We start from the raw sequence: 26010 nt of genomic DNA, 5'->3' as shown, positions 1-26010 counted from the left end.
TTTGACCCCACTAACGCCCGCTCCACGGAGGAAGTAGTACTAGATCAGCTCACGATCAGTTATAGAAACAACAAGGGCAAGAAAACGCCTGTTGTGAAAGGAAAGGTGCATGAGGTGAGACCCGCAGCCTCTGCTAAAAAGGAATGGCGTCAGGAGGGAAATCGCCATCCCCAAGCAAATAGCAGTTGTTACGGGTGTGGGAAGGAGGGTCATTGGCGCAAGGACTGTAGGAATCCTTGGAAGGATAAGAGGGAGAGAGAGTTCGCCGCAGCCCAAGATCGAGCCCAAGCCCGAGTCGCCAACGGCCCGAGAGTTTCCCCAACACCAGCACAACCACAAGTGCAGGCCGCTGCCCCAACACCAGTCCAGAACCCAACCGTAGCCTTTGCCCCGAATGAAGGGGGTGGTGCGGTTGTGGACCCCGCTGCGATCGAGTCAGTCTTGGAGACTATGCGGTCTCTGATGACCTGGCAGGGGAAGGTAGCGGTTGCTAACAGCCCTATCGCCCCCGAGACCCCAGCCGAAACACCTAAATGACTGACGCCCGCGCAGCCCATCTACTTGTGTCCGCTCCGCTATGACGCTTGGAGAAGACCTGTGGTGGAGATGGAGGTGGAGAAACAAAGGGGTAGTTACCTGTTGGATACGGGAGCTTCGTGTACCTTGATCCACACGGACAAACCTTTTGCCTCACCTCTGTCCGCCCAGGCTCCATATTTAGTAGCGGGTTTCACAGGTAGAGCACAGGCTGGCGCGCACTCCCTCCCGCTCTCCATTCAGTTGGGAGCGCTCCACACCACATGGACGTGCATCCTATTGAAGTGGAAAGAGGGGGGGGGGAAAGGCATCCTCGGGGCTGATTTCTTGGTGGAACACGGGATCCTCGTGGACCTGAGAAATCACTGTCTCTGGGGAGCCGAGGGCGGTTTAGGTAAGGTAGTCGTAATCCCGGGGAAGGAAGAAAAGGGGGCCCTGTGCACTATGAAGCCATCAGGAGGTTACGATCTCGAGCTCATGATAACAAACGTCCCAACGGACTTGCAGGCGCGTGTGTCAGAAAATCTGACCGCGTTCGCCACCCACAAGCACGACTGCGGGAGAGTCACTGGGTTCGAAGTCAGCGTAGACGGGGACCCCATGATCCGACTCCAAAAGCAGTATAATTTCCCCAAGGAGGCAGAACCCGACATGGAGACAGCAATATCTTCATTGGTACAGCAGGGCGTATTGAGGACGATAGCCACCCACGTGAACTCCCCATTATGGCCGGTAAAGAAACCGGACAATTCGTGGAGAGCCACAGTGGACTATAGAGTCCTCAATAGTAATATCCCAGCCTGCGCGCCCACGGTAGCAGCAGTTGCAGACTTAATAGGGAGTATTCCAGCATCGGCGACCACATTCACGTTGCTGGACATCTCGAACGGTTTTTGGTCCATTCCGCTGCGGCGGGAGGACCAGTACAAGTTTGCCTTTACTTTCAAAGGGCAACAGTACACCTGGAACTGCTTACCACAGGGTTTTCACAACAGCCCCAGCATTTTCCATCAGTGTATGGCGGGGAGTTTGAAAGAGTTCAGCCAGCCCAACCAGATAGTGCAGTATGTGGACGACTTACTCCTGTTCACAGATACAAGGGAGCAGCACGGCCCACTGTTAGCCGAATTGTTGGAACTGTTAGAAAGGAAGGGTTTCAAAGTAAACCCAAAGAAAGCCCAGATCGGCCAGCAGGAAGTTAAATTCCTGGGTCTGGCCATCCGCGCTGGGGAAAGAGCCATAGATAAGGCCAGACGGGAATCTATACAAGATCTGCCGATTCCCAACACAGTAACGGGTGTAAGGTCCTTTTTGGGATTGACCGGGTACTGCAGAGATTTCATCGAGGACTATGCTGCCACAGCGGCCCCGCTACTTCGACTCTTACACAAGGGAGTCGAGTGGTCTTGGGACGGGGGGTGCCAGGCAGCATTCGAGAAGTTGAAAAGAGATCTGCAGACCGCGCCAGCCCTAGGGGCCATAGATGGGGAAGAGGAGTTCTTTCTGGAGGTAGCCGCTAGTGGGGACAGCCTGAGCGCAGTACTGCTCCAAGAGCGGCACGGCAAGCTAAGACCAGTAGTTTATTCCTCCAGGGTGCTCACGGATGTGGAGAGGAGTTTCTCCAATTGCGAACGGCATCTCCTGGCCACGCATTGGGCTGTGAACAGATCAGTGATCTTCACAGGGACCTCTCCCATTACGCTCCTCACCCATCACACCCCCACGAAGATGCTTCTGGACGGGAGGATTAAGGATGGGACCGTAAGCAGCGCTCGGATTGCGCGCTGGACCCTCCTCCTTTCCCAGATGGATCTCAAAGTTAAAGGCCTCTGCGCGCCAAGGCTCGCAGCCAATATGGCATATCCCGGGACAGCCCATCAATGTTCCGTAGAAGGGGTATGGGAAGTTAACATAGGTTTACGGGCCGGGATACATCCCACGGGCCGCGAGATCTACGTAGACGGTTCTAGCACTGTAGCTGACGGCAAGCGACTCACAGGGTGTGGAGTTTATGACCCTGCGGCAAACATTGCCCTGGCAATTAAGCTCCCCAGCACTATGAGCGCGCAGCAGGCTGAACTGTCCGCGGTGGTGTACGTGGTTACCCACCCCGAGATTTTCCCAACCCCATACACGATTTGCTCAGACAGCATGTTCACGTGCAATTCGTGTACGGAGTACCTCGCCATCTGGTCCCGACGCGGGTACACCTCCGCGGACGGGCGGCCTTTAACAGTTAAGCCCTTGCTGGAGAAGATCCTAGCAGCTGTGGGGGAGAAAGGAGAGGTGTTCATCCATAAGGTGAAGGCTCACTCCATTACAGAACCCCGCAGTCAGGGCAACCAGCAGGCGGATGCGCTAGCCAGGGAGGGTGCCCGCAGCGGCATTCTCTGGGACCCATACGAACCCGGACCCGTGGCGGCGATCCAAGGCAGGGAGGGAATTCCCGGGAACACAGGGGTGACACCGCCCCCAGACCTAAAGACCGTCCAAACCCTGGATCCCGCCCTAAAAGCAGTCCTAAAAGCCATCACAGAGGGCAAACAGGTAGAAGGTCCGTACAGTACGGCAGCCCTCACAGTCAAAGAAGGGATGCTGTTCCGAAAGGAGCAGTGGGTTGTGCCGCAGCAGCACCGAAGGGAATTCCTGCAATTGGCCCACGAGGGTCCAGGAGCGGGACACCCCGGACCTGAGGTCACCTGGCAACGGGTGGAACAGGCGGGATGGTGGCCGGGACTTCGGGACGATGTCCGCGAGTTCTGCGCAAGCTGTCTTGTGTGTGCTGCTAACAACCCAGACCCCCACAAAAGGAAGGTGCCCATGGGGCACATCAGGAGGGTAGAGGGACCATGGCAGTCGATTCAGGTCGACTACATAGGGCCCCTGCCCGCCGCCCAGGGAGGCTATAAGTACTGCCTTGTCCTGGTAGATGTGTTCACCAAATGGGTAGAAGCCTTCCCGTGCAGAACAGCTACGGCACTGGGTACTGCTAAGATCTTGATTCGGGAAGTGTTCTCACGGTGGGGACTCCCCCGTTTTGTAGAGTCCGACCAAGGGAGTCAGTTCACCGGTCAAGTAATGCAGAACGCCCTCAGGCTCTTGGGCATTGAGGGAAAGTGGCACGTAGCATACAATCCCCAGTCATCCGGGATTGTTGAGCGTATGAATCGGACCCTCAAGGAAAAGCTGAGGAAAGAGACAATGGGCTCGCCCCAGAAATGGGCGGAGGTCCTGCCTTTAGTCCTCATGGGGATCCGAGCCAGCCAGTCCAAAAGCACGGGGTATTCCCCGCACGAGTTAATGACTGGAAGGATCATGCGAACACCCACCCATGTGCTAGCCCCGGTGCTCACTGAGGGCCAGCTCCGAGAGGTGAAACGGGACAAATTCGCCCAAACCCTCTTGGAGCGCCTGAGACAGATTTATGGGCAGGCGGCTGGGAACATGGGAAGACAGCACCAGGGAAATAAACTGTTGTTGGAACCTCGGAAACAACAAGAGTGGGTAGTCGGGGACCAGGTCATGGTCCGAAACTACGCCAGGGTAGGGAGTTTTGAACCACTGTACATGGGGCCATACAGCATTGTAGACAAAGCCAGGTTTATGCAGTGAAGACGCCCCGACGTACCAAATGGTTTCACATCAACCAGTGTAAACTGTTTAAACCGGGTACACCAGGGCCACCAAAGGGGACCAGGTCTGAGAACAAAGATCCTCAGCCTGTAACAGAGTCACAGACCACACAGGCTGGAGCAGTAGCCTGCGTGAAGGGAGAGGCCATCCCATTGGAGTGGGAGGTCTCATCTTTTGAATGGGATTTAGGCAGGGGAGAGCCCGAACAGCTCAACCTCGCTTTAGACCCAATCACGGAGGAGGAAGAGTCAGAGGACGGCAGTCCCGCCCTCGACTCAAGCTTGGGGGAGGTAGGGAGTGGGGGTGGAGACTCGTTACCTGTAGGGACAGGTGAGGTGGAGTCGGAAGCCACAGATCCCGACCCCGGGGGGGCGGAGCCTGAGGAAGGGGAGCTGGAGCCGGCAGCTGTGGAGGAACCACAGGCTGTGACGGTAACAGTCACGACCCCAGGTCCATCGGCCCCGGGAGCCCAACCCAAAGCAGCCCCTCGTAGGTCAGCTCGAGCGCCCCAGCCCAGAAAATTTTGGCCAGATTCTCCCCATCCTCCCCAACCACGGTTTAAAGCAGCCCCAGGAAGACATGATCCCCGTTCAGCAGCGACAGGCTGCGGGGGATCAAGGCCAAAGATCAATGCAGCCCCATCGCAGGGTGTGGCACACGACAGACCTCACAGGGATTCGGAAAGCCGCCCCACGGAGGGCGGCGCTGTACATAAGTTAAGATAGGTTATTATGGTCATAGTTTAAGGAATGTAAAGTATATGGTGTTAAGAGTACAATTTTGAAGTCTGCCCGGTATGTGTGTTTGTTAGGGAGCGGGGTCCAGGAACCCGCGCGTCCAATTAATTTAGGCCAGCACCTATCGGGAGCCCGGCTACATCATTTTGTTGGTTACAGAAACCTGGGATACGATGGAAAGGATTGTCATCGCGTTCATGGCGATCGGGTGCGGGTGGGCCTACCGAGGCCGCACCAAGGACGTCATCATTTTCGGGTGCTCCGGGGACACGGCCCCCATCGCAACGGATGGGATGGGGGAGCGAGAGGTAGAGGAAACCGCCACCTACTTCCACCAAGGGAGATGGCCAGGTTGGCTGGGAATGAATTCTACGGAATATTCCAGCAATTTCGGTTTTGCCTACCAAGAAACTTCATTAACGTGCCCTCGAGTGAGGATCCTAGCGCCCAGAGTCAGCGTCACCGTGGGAAAGAGGATTTGTCTGGTGTGCAATGGGAACGTACCACCAAGGCGATGGTGGTGGCTACGAAAGCTGGGAAAGGACATGAGAAACTCTACGGTCGAGTGGGAGCGACTGGGTAATAATACCCATCGGACTATTACGGGAACTCACGGACAATTACGTGTGTGTTGGGACAAATGGTGGGAACCGGATGAGGGAATATATGTCTGTATGTGGGGTTCGAGACGCGTCTGCCCCAAGGGCGTGTCCATCTTCTTCCAGAGGCAGTGGCAGGATGAAGGGAAGGGGATGAGATGGGATGTTAGCACTCGAGCGTGCGGAGCCCCATACTCCCCTATTCCGGTGAACGCCACTGAACTCATCACCCGCCCACGCAAGCCCCTGCCCACGCTTCCGGTAGCACTAGCCCAGAAAGGAGGGTGCCCAACCACCACCAGGGGACCCGGGAACGGTTTAGTATTGGTACCCACCGGTCAGGTGCTGTACCAAGGGGTACACTACGCGGTGGCCTCAGTGATTTTAAATCTCACTGAGGTAAGATTGCCGGAGTGGTGTCCCAAAGAAACGGAACAATTATACCAGGTCCTGTTAACCAGTATGTTTAGACAATTTTACGAATTTGACTTTGCCGACATCGACAGAGACAAATTATACACCACACCGCCAGAAGTTTTGGATCGAGTCGGGAGGCAAAGAAGGGGTACTGTAAATGACATATTCACTGCTTTTAATACCGGGACATCTGTTGTCAACGCTCTAGATAACGTGGAACTGCAGACACAGATCAACGGTTTAAAAGCCCAGTTAAGGAACATATTGACAGACGAAAACAAGGTCGTGGGTTCTGAGTTGCATGAGGACCAGGCCATGACACTACACTTTAAGGACATAATTGCTGAGCTGGAGAAACACGCGAGAACGGTAAATGCACTCATTAAGGAGGATCGGAATGCGTCCGATCAAGCTGCGCAAAACGAGGCCTGTGTGCTGTACGGGGCGTGGTTATTGGGCGAGGACCGCAGTAATCTTGAGGATTTAAAACAGGGTTTGGTCCCGTCCTGGATCAGCAACAAGCACTTGCAAGCGCTCCACCCTTTTGAGAATGCATTAAGCCCGTGCCAGCTCAGACTAGCCGCAGAAGCATACCCAGTTCCAGTGGACTGCGGACATTCGAATCACACTATTATGGGAATAGTAGTAAGAATGCCGGTGTTGGGTCCCGCAGCAAAGCCCGCCCCGGTATACAGAGTAGAGCACATTGGAGTCATTCAGGGGGGCGCACACATTCGTTACGCAGTGGTCCCGCCTTACGTCATCAGATGGGAGCGTACGATGACAGGCACCGACCTCTCGGGATGTCGGAGCCGGGGAGCACACATCATCCTGTGTCCCCAGCACTTGAATGCCTTTTTGAAACCACAGTGCGGGTTCAGAACCGCTAGCGCGAAGCCGGTGAATTGCACCATGGAGGCAATGGCAGAGGACCATGTGCCCCCACAGGTAGCATATATCGGGGGTGGGACATACTGCGTCACCACTGCAGCGCCTCAGTACCGATATGGACAACACGAGTGGTGTTCGGTCGGTGATAGCAGTTTCTGTTTCAAACCCAGGGCCGAGGTTCAAGTGGCACAACAACGAATTGTTCCCATTCCTGCGCCCTCCACTGTACACATCACTATCAAAGAGAATTTCACAGACTTACAACGATTTGTCGCGCATTTTGGTTATGTCATTCCCCCTCTTCCCGAACACCTCACCAAGGTTTTAAAAGCCGTTATAGTTTCGCAGAAACATTTCTATACACTGGAGCAGAAGACTTTAGAGATAGGAAAAGACATATTGGACATAACCATCCCACCATGGTGGGACTTGTTCACCAACATAGAGGTCCCCGCCTGGATTAGAATAGCATCCCATATCCTAGTAGTATGTCAGGTTCTGATTGTGATATTTTTGCTCTTCGTGCATTGCAAAAGAGGCAAACGCCTCCAGAGGCACGAGAACACAGGAGAATGGAGAGAACGCTATGTGCAGATGGGGGAAGCAGATACCCCACTCTAAGCTGCTAGTATAAGATTAAGCGTCCCTCCATTTAAAAAAATTTTTTTTTTTTTTTTGATTTTGCTTTTTTTGGGTTATAAGGAAATAAGTATGGTTATGTTATTAGTTGTTAGTAAGTTTTTTGGATTAATAAAAGATGCATGCAGATGGCGCAAAAGGGTATCAACCCCTGCCCATCTGACAGGTGAAGATGTTATAGTTTAAGTTTTGCTGTCTATGATTCCAAATGTGCATGAGGTAATTTTCATTTTCTCCGGAAATGGGAACTGCATGTGTCGTGAGGGGCATAGATAGTTAAGTGCCAGGAATGTTTGGATGTGGGGAATCAGGGAAAATTTGCTCATCAAGGATTATTGATACTTTAAGCAAGCTATCAGTATCACAGGGGGGCCTGTAAGATTCGCAATTTTCAGCAAAAATCACGCAAGAAAACTGGATAAAATTAAGACTGTTTATTGACCAAAGTAAGCTTGCACAGAAAAACCTTTGATAAAAGGGCATACAAAATGGCCGCCAGGCCCCGTGATCAGTTTATGAACCATTTTATTTCTGTTACTGCAAGCCAGACAGGCTTGTGGATTGAAGACAGTGAGCCCACGAAAGCCAGTCTCTGGGAACCAAAACTCAGAGCAACAGCATACATATTCAATGGATTATAAGTACAGGATGGGGCCCATCAAGATATGGGCGGACAATGTAAAAACACTTATACCCATTTATCGTACAAAGGAAAAACCGTTTAGCAGCCATCAAGGAAAATGTCCGGACCGATCAATATGCGAACCGAGCCACGGTGACAATGCAAAAGACATTGAAAGACATTATCAGCCAGGAAGGCCAGTTTAAGTTATCACCGGCTCCGTTACAAGACAAAGCGCCCCTGCAGAGATTTCTGCCCGCCAAAATTAATACAAAGACAGGACTATGATTTGGCGGGAGATAAGACTGTCCCAAAAGAGTATAACTATGGATTGAAAGTCCATCTAAGTTACTTCGGACTCCGGGTTACTTGAACAACTTCTTCTTCACTGCAATGGCTTCTTGTTGGGCGACTTCAGGCTTCCATTTCTTCAAGAACTTTCTTCTACGAGGAACGAACGAAGGGCGGACGGTGCCCGGATCGGCGCCTCTTCCACTTCGGCAGATCGATGAAAACGTTTTCGTTTTTTTTTTAAAGACGGACGGTTTCGGTAAAAGGACAACGTGGTCGGTGTTCAGCCAAAACAAGGCTCGGCCACGACGAGAAGACGACGAGGGTGGCCCGGGTACTGGGGTCGGGAGATCATCGACGACCCAGGCCGACGGAGAAGAAACCCTCTGGAGAACCGGCGATCGATGCCACAAGATTCTCCCAAGTGCATAGCCTGCATCTGGGTCTGCTTCATGAACCCAAATTGACTTGGTGGATCTCAACCTTAACGAGCGCTCATCGAGGCTGGGTCTACCCCACCGCCTCGAGGGAGGAGAGAATATCGACTGCGCCAGAAGTTTCCAAATCCACGTGACGACGGAAAGCGGTGCCAAAAAGGCTGCGAACCCCCTTTCTCGCGATTTCGAGAGTGGTGAGCATGATCCCAAGTTCCCCAGGTCGAAACTTAGTTTAGGTATAGGGGAGGGAGTTAAGGGAAATCGTAATGTGTTTCCCCTTTTTCGATGTGCCGTGTGTTCCCCATTTCCATAGAGTCAAGTTCATAAATTTGTGCATGATTGTAGTAACTTTAATCTGTGCCTATGACATGTATTTTGTAATGCTTCAAACTGTTTAAAAATAAAAGCATCCATTTCGTGCTATTCAACCTGGTCTATTGAGTTCTTTCTCTGCACTACTGTTCTCTGCACCTAAGTCCAAGGTCTAGAACCGTAGGGGGGAGTGGGTCGAACCACTCCAGGGTAATTATTGCACGAAGCCTGGCAGGAGACCAGAAAGAGCAAGAGAAACCCCCTACACCCTGCACTTTTTATACTCCTCTAGGGCTTCTTCCGTCTTTAGTCTTTTGTAACTGCCAAAAGCCCCCCTTTTATTTCTAATGCATTTTTGTATATCCCTTGTCATCCAAGGTTCCCTTGGCTTGTTGGTCCCACCCTTGACCTTTACAGGGACATGTTGGCGTTCTACTCTCTCTATTTCCCTTCTGAAAGTCTCCCACTGTCTTGATGTGGATTTTCCTATAAGTAGCTGCTCCCAGTCCACTTTGGCCAGATCCTGCCTTATCATATTAAAATCGTCCTTCCCCCAATTTAGAACCCTTATTTCCGGGCCGTCTTTGTCTTTTTCCATGACCACCTTAAATCTCACCGAATTATGGTCACTATCGCCAAAATGCTCTCCTACTGACACTTCCACCACTTGCCCGGCTACATTCCCCAGAATTAGGTCCAGTATCGCCCCCTCTCTTGTAGGACTTTCTACATGTTGGCTCAAAAAGCTCTCCTGGATGCACTTTAAGAATTCTGCACCCTCTAAGCCTTTCACACTCTGACTATCCCAATTTATATTGGGGAAGTTGAAATCCCCCACTATTATTACCCTATTATTTTTGCACTTTTCTGAGATTTGCCTACATATCTGTTCCTCTATCTCCCCCTGACTGTTTGGGGACCTATAGTACACTCCCAGCAAAGTGCTTGCCCCCTTTTTGTTTTTACGTTCTACCCATATGGCCTCATTAGAGGAACCCGCTAATATGTCATCCCTCCTTACAGCAGTAATTGACTCCTTAATTAATATTGCAACACCCCCTCCCCTTTTACACCCCCCTCTGTCTCGCCTGAAGATTCTATACCCCGGAATATTGAGCTGCCAGTCCTGACCCTCCCTCAACCATGTCTCCGTGATAGCAACAATATCGTACTCCCATGTGTACAAGGTACAAGAACTATAGAGTAGTGATAATAGGCGACTTTGATTGTCATAATATAGACTGGAATAGTAATAATGAAGAGAGAGGGAAGAATTTCTGAAGTGTGTTCAGGAGAACTTTCTTGATCAGTACGTTTCCGGCCCAACGAGGAAGGAAGCATTGCTGGATCTGATCCTGGGGAATGAGGTGGGTCAAGTGGAGCAAGTGTCAGTAGGGGAACATTTAGGGAACAGTGATCATTATATCATAAGATTTAGATTAGTCATGGAAAAGGATGAGGAGCTATCTAGAGTAAAAATACTTAATTGGAGGAGGGCCAATTTCAGTGGGTTGAGAACGGATTTGGCCCGGGTAAATTGGAATCAAAGATTGGCAGGCAAAACTGTAATCGAACAATGGGTTGCCTTTCAAGAGGAGATGGTTCGGGTACAGTCGAGGTGCATTCCCATGAGGGGGAAAGGTAGGGCAACCAAAGTCAGAGCTCCCTGGATGACAAAAGAGATAGAGAATAAGATGAAGCAGAAAAAGGGGGCATATAAGAGATGTCAGGTTGAGAATATAAGTGAGAACCAGGCTGAATATAGAAAGCGAAAAAGGAAGTGAAAAAGGAAATATGAGGGGCAAAAGAAAGAATATGAGAATAGACTGGCAGCTAACGTAAATAGGAATCCAAAAGTCTTCTATCGGCATATAAACAATAAACAGGTAGTAAGAGGAGGGGTGGGGCCGATTATGGACCAAAAAGGAGACCTACGTACGGAGGCAGAGAGAATGGCTGAGGTACTAAATGAGTATTTGCATCTGTTTTTACCAAGGAAGAAGATGCTGCCGAAGTCATAGTGAAAGAGAAGGTAGTTGAGATACTGAATGAGATAAAAATTGGTAAAGATTGATGCTAGACAGGCTGTCTATATTTAAAGTAGATATGTCACCTGGATCGGATGGGATGCATCCTTGGATGCTGAGGGAGGTATGGGTGGAAATTGCGGAGATCCTGGCCATAATCTTCCAATCCTCCTTAGATACAGGGGTGGTGCCAGAGCACTGGAGAATTGCAAATGTTACACCCTTGCTCAAAAAAGGGTGTAAGGATAAACGCAGCAACTACAGGCCAGTCAGTTTAACCTCGGTAGTGGAGAAATGATAATCTGGGACAAAATTAACAGTCACTTGGACAAGTGTGGATTAATTAAGGAAAGCCAGCACGGATTTGTCAAAGGCAAATCGTGTTTAACTAATTTGATTGAGTTTTTTGATGAGGTAACAGAGAGGGTAGATAAGGGAAATGTGGTTGATGTGGTGTACATGGACTTCCAAAAGTCGTTTGATAAAGTTCCACCTAATAGACTTGCCAGCAATGTTGAAGCCCATGGAATAAAAGGGACAGCGGCAGCATGGATATGAAATTGGCTAAGTGACAGGAAACAGAGAGTAGTGGTGAACAGTTGTTTTTCAGACTGGAGGTGTTCCCTAGGGATCGGTACTAGGACCACTGCTTTTCTTGATATATGCTAATGACTTGGACTTGGGTGTACAGGGCACTTAAAAAATTTGCAGATGACACAAAACTTGGAAATTAGGTGAATAGTGAGGAGGATAGTGATAGACTTCAAGAGGACATAGACAGGCTGGTGAAATGGGCGGACACGTGGTAGATGAAATTTAACGCAGGAAAGTGTGAAGTGATACACTTTGGTAGGAAGAACAAGGAGAGGCAATATAAACTGAAGGGTACAATTCTATAGGGGGTGCATGAACAGAGAGACCTGGGGATATATGTGCACAAATCATTGAAGGTGGCAAGGCAGGTTGAGAAATCGGTTAAGAAAGCTTACGGGATACTGGGCTTCGTAGACAGAGGCATAGAGTACAAAAGCAAGGGAGTTATGATGAACCTTTTTAAAACACTGGTTTGGCCTCAACTGGAGTATTGGGCTGGATTTTCTCAGCCCCGAGGAGGCGGGCATGGAGGCGGGACTGCTGGTAAAGTAGCAGAAAGTGGGGGCGGATGGCAAACCCGCCCCCATCCCGCCTCCGTGTTCTTTTGCCAGGAGGCGGGAAGATGTGCTGATTCGGGTCCCGTATCCTGGAGGTGGGAAAGGCATTGAATCCTTTTAACTGCCTGTTAACAGGCAGAAAAAAAGGATTAGTGCCAGTTTGCCTTCTCAGGTGAAGGCTTCCCGACCTCGGAGAACCCTGCCGGGTTGGAGGAGACGTGAAGGAGGTCTGCGGGGGTCAGAGGCACCTGGAAGTAAGATGTAGAGGTGAGTGATGGGTGCAAGTAAGTATGTAAGGTGAGTGATAAGTGTTTAAAAATGTTCATTTACCTTGTTCTCTTCCTATAGCCTTCATCCACCCTGGATCGGGAGACCTGACATCTACCTTATCGATTTCACAGACTGGTTGTTGGATCCTCTGAACCAACAGCCATCTGAAATCAACAAATTTGAAAGGTTTGATGAGTCCTGAACACAGGGCTCATCAAACTACAGAGAATGTCAGTGCTGAGGCCGCAGGGTGGGCTTAACAAGGTCAATCAGAGGAAAATTGCTCTGGTTGGTCAGACGATGATGGAGGCGGGACATTGACATGACAAGCAGCAGTCCCGCCTCCAACTCCATTGAGAAAATCCAGTCCATTATGTCCAATTCTGGGCACTGCACTTTAAGTAAAGGCCTTAGAGAGGGTGCAGAAAAGATTTACAAGAATGGTTCCAGGGATGAGGGGCTTGAGTTACATGGATAGACTGGAGAAGCTGGGGTTTTTCTCATTAGAGCAGAGAAGGTTGAGAGAAGATTTGATAGAGGGGTCTAGACAGAGTAGATAGAGAGAAACGGTTCCCATTGGCAGACGGGTCGGGAATCAGAGGACACAGATTTAATCTGATTGGTAGAACAACCAAAGCCAAACAACCAAAAGCTGTAGCCACTATGACCGGAAAGCCCTGCAGCGGGTAGTCAAAACTGCCCAACGCATTACCGGCACCCGGCTACCGACCATAGAGCACGTATACCAGAAACGCTGTCTACGGAGGTCACGGTCCATCATCAAAGACCCTACCCACCCCAGCCACAGTCTGTTCGCCCTCCTGCCATCTGGGAGACGCTACAGATGCATTCGCACCCGTACGACCAGATTTAGGAACAGCTTCTTTCCCAGGGCTGTCATCCTACTGAACTCCACAAATAAACTCTAAAGCCTGCACATCTGCCAATGCACTTTATATGGTTATATTTATGTTAATATACTACAAGCCAAATGTATGTTGAATGTTTAAATGTCTTAATCCAAATGTACACTCTCGGGAGTCGCAAGCCTACATTTCATTGTACTGCACTTGTGCACTAACAATGACAATAAAAGTTGATTTGATTTTGGTTTGATTTGATTAAAGACTTTTTTACGCAGTGAGTGGTTATGGTCTGGAATACACTGCCTGAAAGGGTGGTGGAGGCAGATTCAATAGTGGCTTTCAAAAGGGAATTGGATAAGTACCTGAAAGAAAAAAAATTGCAGGGCTATGTGGAAAAGGCGGGGGATTGGAACTAGCTAAAGTGCTCTTACAGAGAGCCGTCATGGGCTCGATGGGCCGAATGGCCTCCTTCAGTGCTGTAACCATTCTATGATTCTATGAAAATAAAATTGTGTGAGATTGAAAGGCACTTTCCCAAACTGAAGATTAATATCACACTGCGCTTTTTATCCCTACATAGTCAAATAGTCACGGAGTGCAGCTTGGCACAGAGTGAATAATTGGAAGTTTGGTAAGTGTGGGAGTGAATCGTAAGGGTAATATCTTTTTGATAAAATCTAATCTTGTGTGCTTGCAATTAGCATTTAATTTAAATTTACTGTTTTAAGTTTTAAATTTCTTCCAGGCTGTGGTACCGCAGGGATCAGTGCTTGGGCCCCAGCTATTCTAATCTGGTTCTGCAACTGCTAGAGAGCTGACTCATAAATCTCAGCAGTATAAATAAGGGAGGTTGGAGTGCAGTTTGTCATGGAGTGCAGCTTGGCACAGAGTGAACAACTGGGAGTTTGGTAAGTGTGGGAGTGCGGTGATGTGGGAGAAGGAGGTGCTTACTTTTCCTAACTTCTCCTGCAGACCAGCAGCGGACCTGAGCGAGAGCAGACCGAGGCCCAAGAGCGGAGATAAAAGTATCAGCAGAACTGCATCAACAAGAGAAAATGGCAGTGTGACATCACAGGTAAGGCAGATAAGTCATTGGTAGTGACTGTGGGCTAAGTTTTAAGTTAACATATAACATATAACTAAATTTTTAAAACTAAACTTAAAAAGTTAATTTAATAAACTAAACTTGGTAAATAATTTGATTAACATTAAACGAATTAATTAAATAAATAAAATAATGGGAGAACAGGAGATGTGTTGCTGCTGCAATATGTGGGAGCTTGTGGGCATTTTTGTCTAGGGCGACTACATCTGTGGTAAGTGTCTGCGGCTCGAGGAACTTTGGCTCCGAGTTGAGGAGCTGGAGTCCAAACTGCAGACATTGCGAGACATCAGGGAGGGAGAAAGTTACCTGGACCTTTTGCTCCAGGAGGCAGCCGCACCCCTTAGATTAAATTGACATGTGGTCAGGGACAGGAGGGTGTGACTGCGAATGAGGCAGGTATGGGGATCCATTAGGTAGTATTGCAGGAGCCTCAGTCCCTGCACTTGTCCAATAGATTCGAGGTTCTTGCAACCCTTGTGGACAAGTGCAGGGACTGCGGGGAGGACGAGCAAACTGACCACGGCATCGTGGTACAGGAAGCTGTTCAAGTGGGGGCAGTAAAAAGGAAGGTGGTTGTAGTAGGCGGCAGTATAGTTAGAGGGATAGACACTGTTCTCTGCAGCCATGGGGCATGAGTCCCGAAGGCTATGTTGCCAGGGTAAAGGACATCTCCTCCGGGCTGGAGAGGAACTTGGAGTGGGAGGGGGAGGATCCAGTTTTCGTGGTTCACGTAGGTACCAATGACATAGGTAGGACTAAGAAAGAAGTTCTGCTGAGAGAGTTTGAGCAGCTAGGGACTAAATTAAAAAGCAGAACCACAAAGGTCATAATCTCTGGATTATTACCGGAGCCACGAGCAAATTGGCATAGGGTCAATAGGATCAGGGAGATGAATGCGTGGCTCAAAGATTGGTGCGGGAGAAGTGTGTTTTGATTCGTGGGGCACTGGCACCAGTACTGGGGAAAGAGAGAGCTGTTCTGTTGGGACGGACCACACCTGAACATGCTGGGACCAGAGTCCTAGCGAATTGAATAACTAGGGAGGTAGATAGGGCTTTAAACTAAATAAGGTGGGGGGAAATCTAGAATGCTGAAGAGAAAAGACAAGGAAGCAGTGCAGGAAAGTGATTGGGGTAAGGATAACCAGATTGTGTCAAGAAGGGGCAGAGCATACAAACAAAGGAGTGCACTAACAAATAGGGTCCGGGTACGAAAAAATGGTAATGACAAATAGGGCCATAGTACAAAAAAATGTTAAGATGTTTAAAAATGTTAAAAAAATAAATCTAAAGGCACTGTATCTGAATGCACGAAGCATTCGTAATAAGGTAGATGAATTAACAGTGCAAATAGATGTAAACGGATACGATATAATTGCAATTACAGAGACATGGCTGCAGTAGTTTTTTAAGGATGTAACTGGTAGGATAGATAAGGGAGAACCAGTGGATGTGGTGTATTTGGATTTTCAGAAGGCCTTTGATAAAGTCCCACATAAGAGGTTAGTGTGCAAAATTGAAGCAGATGGGATTGGGGATAATATACTGGCATGGATTGAAAATTGATTAACAGACAGGAAACAGAGAGTAGGATTAAATGGGTCTTTTTCGGGGTGGCAGGCGGTGACTAGTGTGGTACCGCAGGGATCAGTGCTTGGGCCCCAGCTATTCACAATACATATCAACTAGCTGAAGTGCCCGGCGGTGCCGAGGCTTTTTCGAGGGCATGTTGTTGTTGGAAGAGAGAGAGAGAGCGACTGGGGGGAAGAGAGAGAGCGACTGGGGGGAAGAGAGAGAGCGACTGGGGGGAAGAGAGGGAGGGGAGGGGTGGGGGGAAGAGAGGGAGGGGAGGGGAGGGGGAGGGGAAGGGAGGGCGGGGGAGGGGGGAGGGCGGGGAAGGAAGGGAGGGCGGGGGGAAGGAAGGGAGGGAGGGGGTAAGGGAGGGAGGGGGGGAAAGGAGGGCAGGGGAGGGGAAGGGAGGGAGGGGGGAAGGGAGGGCAGGGGAGGGGAAGGGAGGGCGGGGGGGAGGGGAGAGAGGGGAAGGGAGGGAGGGGGGGAGGGAGGGCGGGGGAGGGGAGGGGGGGATGGAGGGCGGAGGGGAGGGAGGGCGGCGGGCGCCCCCCCCCGAGGGTCGCGGCCCCCGAGGGTCGTGACCCCCCCCCCGAGGTTCGCGCCCCCCCCCCCCGGAGGTGAAGACCGCCGATTGCGCGCGCAGCAGGAGCTGAGACGCGGCGTCTCTCTCGGCCGGCGGGCCCGGTTGCCAGGGCAACCGGGACGCTGACCAAGCCAGAGAGAGAGACGCCGCGTCTCAGCTGCTCCTGCTGCGCGCGCGGCCCCCCCCCGAGGGTCACGGCCCCCCCCCGAGGGTCGTGGCCCCCCCCCCTTGAGGGTCGCGGCCGCCCCCCCCTCCCCCCGAGGTGAAGACCGCCGATTGCGCCCGTTGCCAGGGTAACGCTGGACGCTCAGCAAGCCCCGGCAGAGAGAGACGTCTCAGCTCCTGCTGCGCGCGCACCCTAGCGGCGCTGGGCTGAGGCTCGGCCCTCCAGCCTTCGAGTGGGGCCGGGAGGTGCCTAGCTCGGGCGTGGGTGCGGAGGAGACGCCGAGGCTTCTAGGCCTACCTGGAAAAACGGGGAAAGGTAGGAAAATTAATGAGATTAGATAAGTTAATTACTTTCTAAATCATTTTTTAAAAAAACAATATGTGTTTTAAAAGCAACGTTTTTTTTTAAGACGCAGAAAGCGGGAAAAAGAAAGGAAAAGTTTGGAATCAAGATGGCGGCGACTCACCTCGGTTCAGAACGATAAAGCCCGGCCACACGCGCACCGATTGGCCCGGCGGCACACGCCAGCAACCCGGCGTACGATTGGTCGAGCTCGAGGTCACTCTGTCGCTAATGAGCGGATAATGAGATGCTAATGAGCGGAATGTTGAAGGTTTTTGGGATACCGCGGGCGCAATTTTAGCCCGGCCGAAACGTAAATACGCTTAAAACCGTCTCGGAAGCGTAAGCTTTCTTTGGAGGTAACGCGCGCATAGGTACGCCCTGTAACTTTCGAGTGCATACCCGCAACGCACACGCGATGACAGACAGATAGACAGATAGACAGATAGACAGATAGAAAGACAGAATGACAGAAGTACCGATTTATATATATCGATGATTTGGATGAGGGAACCAAATGTAATATTTCCAAGTTTGCTGACGACACGAAACTAGGTGGGATTGTGAGTTGTGAGGAGGATGCAAAGAGGCTTCAAGGTGATTTAGACAAGTTGAGTGAGTGGGCAAATACATGGCAGATGCAGTATAACGTGGATAAATGTGAAGTTATCCACTTCGATAGGAAAAACAGAAAGGTAGAGTATTATTTAAATGGTGATAGATTGGGAAATGTTGATGTACAGGGGACCTGGGTGTCCTTGTATAGCAGTCACTGAAAGCAAACATGCAGGTGCAGCAAGCAGTTAGGAAGGCAAATGGTATGTTGGCCTTCATTGCAAGAGGATTTGAGTACAGGACCAAGGATGTCTTACTACAGTTATACAGGGCCTTGGTGAGACCACACCTGGAGTACTGTGTGCAGTTTTGGTCTCCTTGCCTAAGAAAGGATATACTTGCCATAGAGGGAGTGCAGCGAAGGTTCACCAGACTGATTCCTGGGATGGCAGGACTGTTGTATGAGGAGAGATTGGGTCGACTAGGCCTATATTCACTAGAGTTTAGAAGAATGAGACGGGAATCTCATGGAAACGTATAAAATTCTGATAGGGCTAGACAGACTGGATACAGGGAGGATGTTTCCCCTGGCTGGGGGGTCTAGAACGAGGGGTCACAGTCTCAGGATATGGGGTAGGGCATTTAGGACTGAGATGAGGAGAAATGTCTTCACTCAGAGGGTGGTGAACCTGTGGAATTCTCTACCACAGACAGCTGTGGAGGCCAAGTCACTGAATATATTTAAGAAGGAGATACTGTAGATATATTTCTAGACACAAAAGGCATCAAAGGGTATGGGAAGAGAGAGGGAATATGGTATTGAGATAGAGGATCAGCCACGATGATATTGAATGGCAGAGCAGGCTCAAAGGGATGAATGGCCTACTCCTGCTCCTATTTTGCTATGTTTCTAGTAAATATGTAGATATTCAAAACTATTTATCAGGAAATTATTAATTATATTAATAATGAAATTGAAGAAAAAGCAGATGTGATTGAAATAATGGTTTCCTCCCCACTAGAATTCTACAGCATAGAAGAAGGCCATTCCATTCATTGTGCCTGTTTTGGCTCTCTCTGAAAGAGCTTTCCACATAGTCCCACTTTCGTATCCTTTCTCCAGACACTTTAAAAAAATGTTTTCTTATAGTTTTGCCCTTCCCTTTTAAAAGCTGTTATTGATTTTACTTTCAACACTATATTGAAACAATTCTCTATGATAAAAGAAATCTCATAACCTCTCCCTTCATTCTTTTGATCTTGAACTTCAATTGATGCCCTCTAGTCAGTGACTTATTAATCAGTGGAAATAGTTCGTCCCTATTTAGCTTACCAAAGCATCTCATAATTTTGAACACCTCTATCTGATTTCCTCCGAACCTTTTCTGTTCTACTGAAAAAAAGACTCTGTTTCTTTCCTTATAACTAAAACCTCTATTCTCTGCATCACCTTAGTGAATCTCTTCTGAATCTTCTCCATGGCCTTGACATTTGTCCTAAAGTAGGGTGCCCAAAATTGGACACAACAGGACTGAATTTGTGCTCCTGCACTCCCAGCAGGATGGCAGCACCAACAGGAAGTCCACTGCAGGAAATATGGTGCCAAGCCTCTGATTTTCTATCTGTTAATTTTAAGGGATAGAAAACATGTGGTGGCATCGTGGTTAGCACTGTTGCCTCACAGCGCCAGGGACCCGGGTTCGAATCTGGCCTCGGGCGACTGTCTGTGTGGAGTTTGCACAGTCTCCCCGTGTTTGCGTGGGTTTCCTCCGGGTGCTCCGGTTTCCTCCCACAGTCCAAAGATGTGCGGGTTAGGTTGATTGGCTATGATAAATTGACCCTTAGTGTTAGGGGGATTAAATACGTGGGGTTACGGGGATAGGGTGGGATATGTGTTGGTGTAGGGGTTACGGGGATCGGGTGGGATATGTGTCGGCACAGGCTCGATGGGCCGAAATGGCCTCTATCTGCACTGTGGGGTTTCTGTGATTCTGTGATTCTGTGATCTGCCATTTCCTGTGCTGCACTTCTGGGTGCATGCGAGTGTGTAATTGGCTCTATTATTCCAGCCATTATTATAGCTTTAATATTACACTTTGCCTTCGTACTTGATGACCCTTACCCTAATAAGTGAAATAATATATAAAGCTATTTTTAACAGAAATTTTAATTAAAAAGTCTGGGTTGCCCAGAAATGCTACTATCTAATACAATCCAAGCTGAGGTACATAACTGGACTAAGCTATAACTGGACCAAAGTTCCCTTTAATTTCGTTTTGGGGGTCCATTCAAATTCCCGCGCATGTGCTGTTTTTCCTATTATAAAGCTGGTAAGCAGCCTGTGCGGGAGATGCAGCCATCTGCACGGCCACACAGCTTAAAGGGAACATTGAACTGGACTCCATGAATATTTCCCACAATTAAATAGTTACAATATTACAGAATAATTTGCAGGCAACAGCATTAATATATGAAAAGTAACCTGTTCATATCTGCATGTGCAATGCACTAATGTACAGTTTTAATATAATACAAGGACACAATTTGCCTACCATTTTATAAATGCTGTAGCATTTTCTTTCTTCTTTTCTGTTACTTGTTCCTTTTCCTTCTCATTTTCAATTTGTTTTTGCTTCTTAAGCATTTCTTTTAGATACTTATCCTTTTCTTCTTTCCATTTTTCAAATGCCTACCAGAGAAAGAACATTTAGTTCAATTACTGTTTATATAACTACTACAATAACATATCTCTGGGTACTCCTGTATGACTACATACAGGTAAAAATGGTTTGGAAAAAGATGAACTGCCCTATCATGTTAGATATTTCTGATTAGGAAAGTACTGGTGACCTTTTGAGGACCAGGTACAATTTTCAGTCATATTTAATACAGTAATTACAACATTTGAATCAATGGGGGAGAAATTCGGTACCTTAGCGCCTCCAGTTAGTGCCTGATGGGGGTGCTGAAGCAGTAGCGCCGCGGCGAGGCGAATCCAGTGCCGTACATCAAATTCAGCCCCTCCGTAGCACTGCTTACGAGGTAGTGCCGGGGATTTCAGCACCAGGCTCACTGAGTGCCCAATCTGCCAAATTGAGTATCGCCTCCTGCCTTAGCACCTCGCCCCGACAATGACAGGGAGAGGAGGCGTGAAGCAGTTGGTAGCCGGCTCCAGGGGCGCTACGTAAAGAAATCATTAGTAATGAGTTGCAGCTGTCAGGATAGTGGTGTTTCAGTACTTCCTTGTCAGTTTGAGATAGTTGAAGAGGATGAGGAGAACGAGGAAGATGAGGAGGAGGAGGACAAGGATGAAGAGGAAGATGAGGAGAAGGAAGAGGAGGAATAGGAACGAAGGAGAAGGCAGCTGGTTGAGTCGTCCGGCTCCTTGGACTTGGCCTGCTCCTTGTTGACAGGTTCACAGCCAGCAATGCTGAGAATGAGGTTCTGCAGCATGAATGAACCTCCCCTTTAAGAACTGGAAAGAGCCTGTGGCAATGATGACTTGCGATTAGACTGCACCTGATATTGGTTAGCGCTTTGAGTGTAACGCCACTGAGCTAGGCCGTTAGTGCTTGATTTCGCACTCCCATCCTTTCTTTGAGCGATGACACTAAAGTTTGCATGCAGTGAGATTCATTAGCGTCTGGCGCTAAATCCCAAACATTACCAAAGTAAGCGCCCATTCCTGGGCAACAATGAATTTCTCCCCCAATATGTTTCATAATGGATCTAAACAAATATTTCTCACTGCCTTTTTTGCTACTTCCTTCCTCTCTTCATTCTCTGCTTCTGCTTGTTGCTTTTTCTTTTCCTCTTCTTTTTTCTTGCTACAGGTTTCTTTAAGTGCATCTTTCTTCTTTGCCTTCCAGGCCTCAAATGAAGCATTTGCTTCTTTTTTGCTTTGAATCTTCTCCTTTAAAAGAATCAAAGCAACCTTCAGCTAAAACATTCAAACGTCATTGATAACACAATTTAAAAAAATCAAAAAACCATTGCAAATTATTTCATACACGATTTTCCAACCAGCATTCCCTGTGAACAGCACGCCTTACAGGAGCACATGAACAGGCAATAAGCACTGTGATTAATACATTTTGAATTTACTCTATAGCTCTGTGTTTTCTATTTATTTTCCTTCAAATTTTGTTCCTTTATGCCTCTTCCCTTGAAGGACAAAACATGTGCTGAGCTGCAGTTTTATGGATGGCAGCAGCCTTACACATCAGTGTAAATCTTGACAATGAATGTCAATAACTATTTGACCATGGAAGCACTGCAGCTAGATGTGATGCTGTCCTCATCTGACATCCACACATGTGCAATTCTGATAAGAAAAGAGGGATGGGAATCATGAGTGGGAATCCTGGCAGATTTTTTCCCTCTCTAGCCCAGGGACATTGTAACATGTTTTCTTTGTGTAACAGAGTGAGAGAGGGATGATATGTGAGTCATAGGCTTTTGAGAGCTCTGCAGCCCCTATAAACAGAAAAATGGAAGGGTGGGACTGATTAGGGACCAAAAAGGAGATCTACTTATGGAGGGAGAGGGCATAACTGAGGTACTAAATGAGTACTTGGCATCTGTCTTCACTAAAGATGATGCTGCCAATGTCACACTAAAGGAGGAAGTAGTAGAGAAATTGGATAGGATAAAAATAGGTAAAGAGGAGGTAATTAAAAGGTTGGCAAAAGTAGAAAATTCACCCGGTCCGGCTGGGATGCATCCTAGGTGGCTGAGGGAAGTAAGGGTGGATATTGCGGAGGCTCTGGCCTCAATCTTACAATCCTCCTTGGGTATGGAAGTGGTGCCAGAAGACTGGAGGACAGCAAATGTTACACCCCATTCAAAAAGGGGGAGAGGGATAAAGTTGGTAATTACATGGCAAACAGCCAAACGTCAGTGATGGGGAAACTTTTAGAGACATTAATCCAGGACAAAATTAATTGGCACTTGGAAAAACATGGATTAATAAATGAAAGCCAGCATAGATGTTAAAGCCAAATCATATTTGACTAACTTGATTGAGTTCTTTGAAGAAGTAACGGAGAGGGTTGATTAAGTTAGTGTGGTTGATGTTTTGTATATGGAATTTCAAAATGTGTTTGATAAAGTACCACATGATAGATTTATTAGCAAAATTGAAGCCCATGGGATTAAAGGGGCAGTGGAAGATGCATGGATACAAAATTGGATAAGAGGCGGAAAGCAAAGAGTCGTGGTGAACTTTTGTTTTTCAAGCTGGAGTGAAGTGTGCAATGGTGTCCACCAGGGGTTGGGGTAGGCACCACTACTCTTGATATATATTAATGACCTTACTTGGGTATACAGGGCATAATTTCAAAGTCTGCAGATGATACAAAACTCGAAAACGTAGTAAAAGGTGAGGAGGACAGTAACAGACTTCAGAAGGACATAGCCAGACTGGTGAAATGGGCAGACACATGGCAAATGAAATTTAACGCAGAGAAGTGTGAAATGATTCATTTTGCTAGGAAGACTAAGCAGAGGCAATATATATTAAATGGTACAATTTTAAAGAGGGTGCAAGAACAGAGAGACCTTGGGGGTGTACATACACAAGGCTTTGAAGGTGGTAGGACCAGTTCAGAAGGCTGTTAAAAAGGCATACAGGATCTTTGGCTTTTTAACAACAACAACTTGTATTTATATAGCACCTTTAACATAGTAAAACGTCTCAAGGCACTTCACAGGAGCATTATTAAACAAAATTTGACACCGAGCCACATAAGGAGAAATTAGGGTAGATGGTCAAAGAGGTAGGTTTTAAGGAGCATTTTAAAGGAGGAAAGAGAGGTAGAGAGGCTGGGGGGGGGTGGTTTAGGAAGGGAATTCCAGAGCTTAGGGCCTTGGCAGCTGAAGGCACGACCACCAATCGTTGAGCAATTAAAATCAGGGATGTTCAAGAGACCAGAATTAGAGGAGCGCAAATATCTCGGGGGGTTGTGGGGTTGCAAAAGATTACAGATATAGGGAGAAGTAGAGTACAAAAGCTAGAAAGTTATGCTAAACCTTTATAAAACACTGGTTAGGCCCCAGCTGGAGTATTGTGGCCAATCCTGGGCACCACATTTTAGGAAGGATGTTAGTCCTGTTGAAAGGGTGCAGAGGTGATTTACTAGAATGGTAGCAGTAATAAAAGACTTCAGTTACATGGAGAGACTAGAGAAATTGAGGTACTTCTCCTTAGACAGAGAAGGTTAAGGGGAGATTTGATAGAGGTGTTCAAAATCTTGAAGGGTTTTGATAAGAGTAAATAAGGAGAAACTGTTTGTAGTGGCAGAATGGCCAGTAACCAGAGGACACAGATTTAAACTAATTGGCAAAAGAACGAGAGGTGACATGAGGAAAGAAAAAATTATGCAGCGAGTTGTTATGATCTGCCAGCAAAGGTGGCGGAAGCAGATTCAATAATAACTTTCAAATGGGATTGGATAAATACTTGAAAAGGAAAAATTTGCTAGGCTATGGGGAAAGAGTAGGGGAGTGAGACTAATTGGATAGCTCCTACAAAGAGCTGGCACAAGAATGATAGGCTGAATGGCCTCCTTTCTGTGCAGTAACATGCTATGTTTCTGCAGGGGTACAACTTCAAAAGAATGTATAAAATGTCAGAATGATCATAGAGAGAGGGAGCGAGTATATACTGGAAAGTAATGTCTGTTACTGTTTTGTGAGAAAGGATATTGGCTCAGAAAATCAAGATGTAGAATCAGTCTGGGTGGAGCTAAGAAGCACCAAGGGGCAAAAAGCATTAGTGGGAGTTGTCTATAGGCCTCCAAATAGTAGTGGTAATGTAGGGGATAGCATCAAACAGGAAATTAGAGATGCATGTAACAAGGCTACTACAGTAATCATGGGTGATTTTAATCTACATATAGACTGGCCAAACCAAATCAGCAATAATACTGTGGAGGATGAATTCCTGGAGTGTGTACAAGATGGTTTTTTAGACCAGTACATTGAGGATCCAACTAGGGAACAGGCTATCCTAGATTAGGTATTGTGCAATGAGAAGGGGTTAATTAATAATCTTGTTGTGCGGGGTCCTTTAGGGAAGAGTGACCATAACATGATAGAATTCTTCATGAAGATGGAAAGTGAAGAAGTCCAATCCGAAACTAGGGTCCAAAATCTAAACAAAGGAAACTACACAGGTATGAGGAGTGAGTTGGCTATGATAGATTGGGGAGCTTCATTAAAAGGCATGACGGTGGATAGGCAATGGGTAACATTTAAGGAACAAATGCATGAATTGCAACAGTTATACATTTCTTTCTGACGCAAAAACACAAAGGAAAAGCGGTCCAACCATGGTTAACAAAAGAAATTAAGAATAGTATTAGATCCAAAGAGGAGTCATATAAAGTTGCCAGAAAAAGTAGCAAACCTGAGGATTGCGAGCAGCTTAGAGTTCAGAAAATAAGGACCAAGAGATTGATTAAGAGGGGAAAAATAGAGTATGAGAGTAAACTTGCAAGCAACATAAAAGCAGACTGTAAAAGCTTCTACAAGTATGTAAAAAGAAAAAGATTAGTGAAGACAAATGTAGGTTCCTTACAGTCAGAAACAGGAGAATTTATAATGGGGAGTAAGGAAATGGCAGAGCAATTAAACAAATACTTTGGTTCTGTCTTCACGGAAGAGGACACAAATAACTTCCCAGAAATGCTAGGGAACCAAGGGTCTAGTGAGAAGGAGGAATTAAAGGAAATTAGTATTAGTAAAAAATAGTGCTGGAGAAATTAATGGGACTGAATGCTGATAAATCCCCAGGGCCTGATAATCTGCATCCCAGAGTACTAAAAGAGGTAGCCATGGTTGTCATCTTCCAAAATTCTATAGATTATGGAACAGTTCCTGCAGATTGGAGGGTAGCAAATGTAACCCCACTGTTAGGGGATATATAGATATATATATATTTTTTTAATAACATAGATTTTAATAAATTAAACTAATGACTGAAAGTGCTGATTGTGCTTAAACAGCCACAGAAAACAGGACCACGTGTAAGACTGTCGAACAAAGACATGGGGTGATGAACCAGAGATCCAATCACAGTGTGGTAACGTCACATTGGCCGATTTAGTTGAACTAACCATAGCTCTGCATGCATGCTGCTGAGCCAATGGTAGTAAACGGGCGGGTGCATTTGCTGTAATCTGATGCTGTATAAAAAGCCAGCCATTTAAACATGCAGTTCAGTTCAACAAAGGAAGTCAAACACTGTAGGTCAGTGCT

General features: G+C 47.6%; 1 protein-coding gene across 4 annotated transcripts in view; it reads right to left on the bottom strand.

Annotated features, from left to right (window-relative positions):
• Nucleotides 1-26010, bottom strand: part of map9 (microtubule-associated protein 9) — a 528899-nt gene that overhangs the window by 12034 nt on the left and 490855 nt on the right. For 3 of the 4 annotated variants that reach the window (XM_086010251.1, XM_086010242.1, XM_086010265.1), the window contains 2 exons: nucleotides 21500-21664; nucleotides 20304-20440 (listed from right to left, as the gene is read on the bottom strand). In XM_086010251.1, coding sequence (XP_085866377.1) covers nucleotides 20304-20440; nucleotides 21500-21664 — 302 coding nt within the window. The remainder of the gene's footprint in view (nucleotides 1-20303; nucleotides 20441-21499; nucleotides 21665-26010) is intronic. The other variant, XM_086010257.1, reaches the window with a different exon arrangement.

Source organism: Somniosus microcephalus, chromosome 2, assembly GCF_052327205.1.
Source record: "Somniosus microcephalus isolate GS21.2 chromosome 2, FLI_Smic_1.0, whole genome shotgun sequence".
In the NCBI taxonomy this organism is placed as follows: Eukaryota; Metazoa; Chordata; class Chondrichthyes; order Squaliformes; family Somniosidae; genus Somniosus; species Somniosus microcephalus.
Note: the sequence above shows the minus strand (reverse complement) of the source record. Positions and strands in the feature narration are given on the sequence as shown.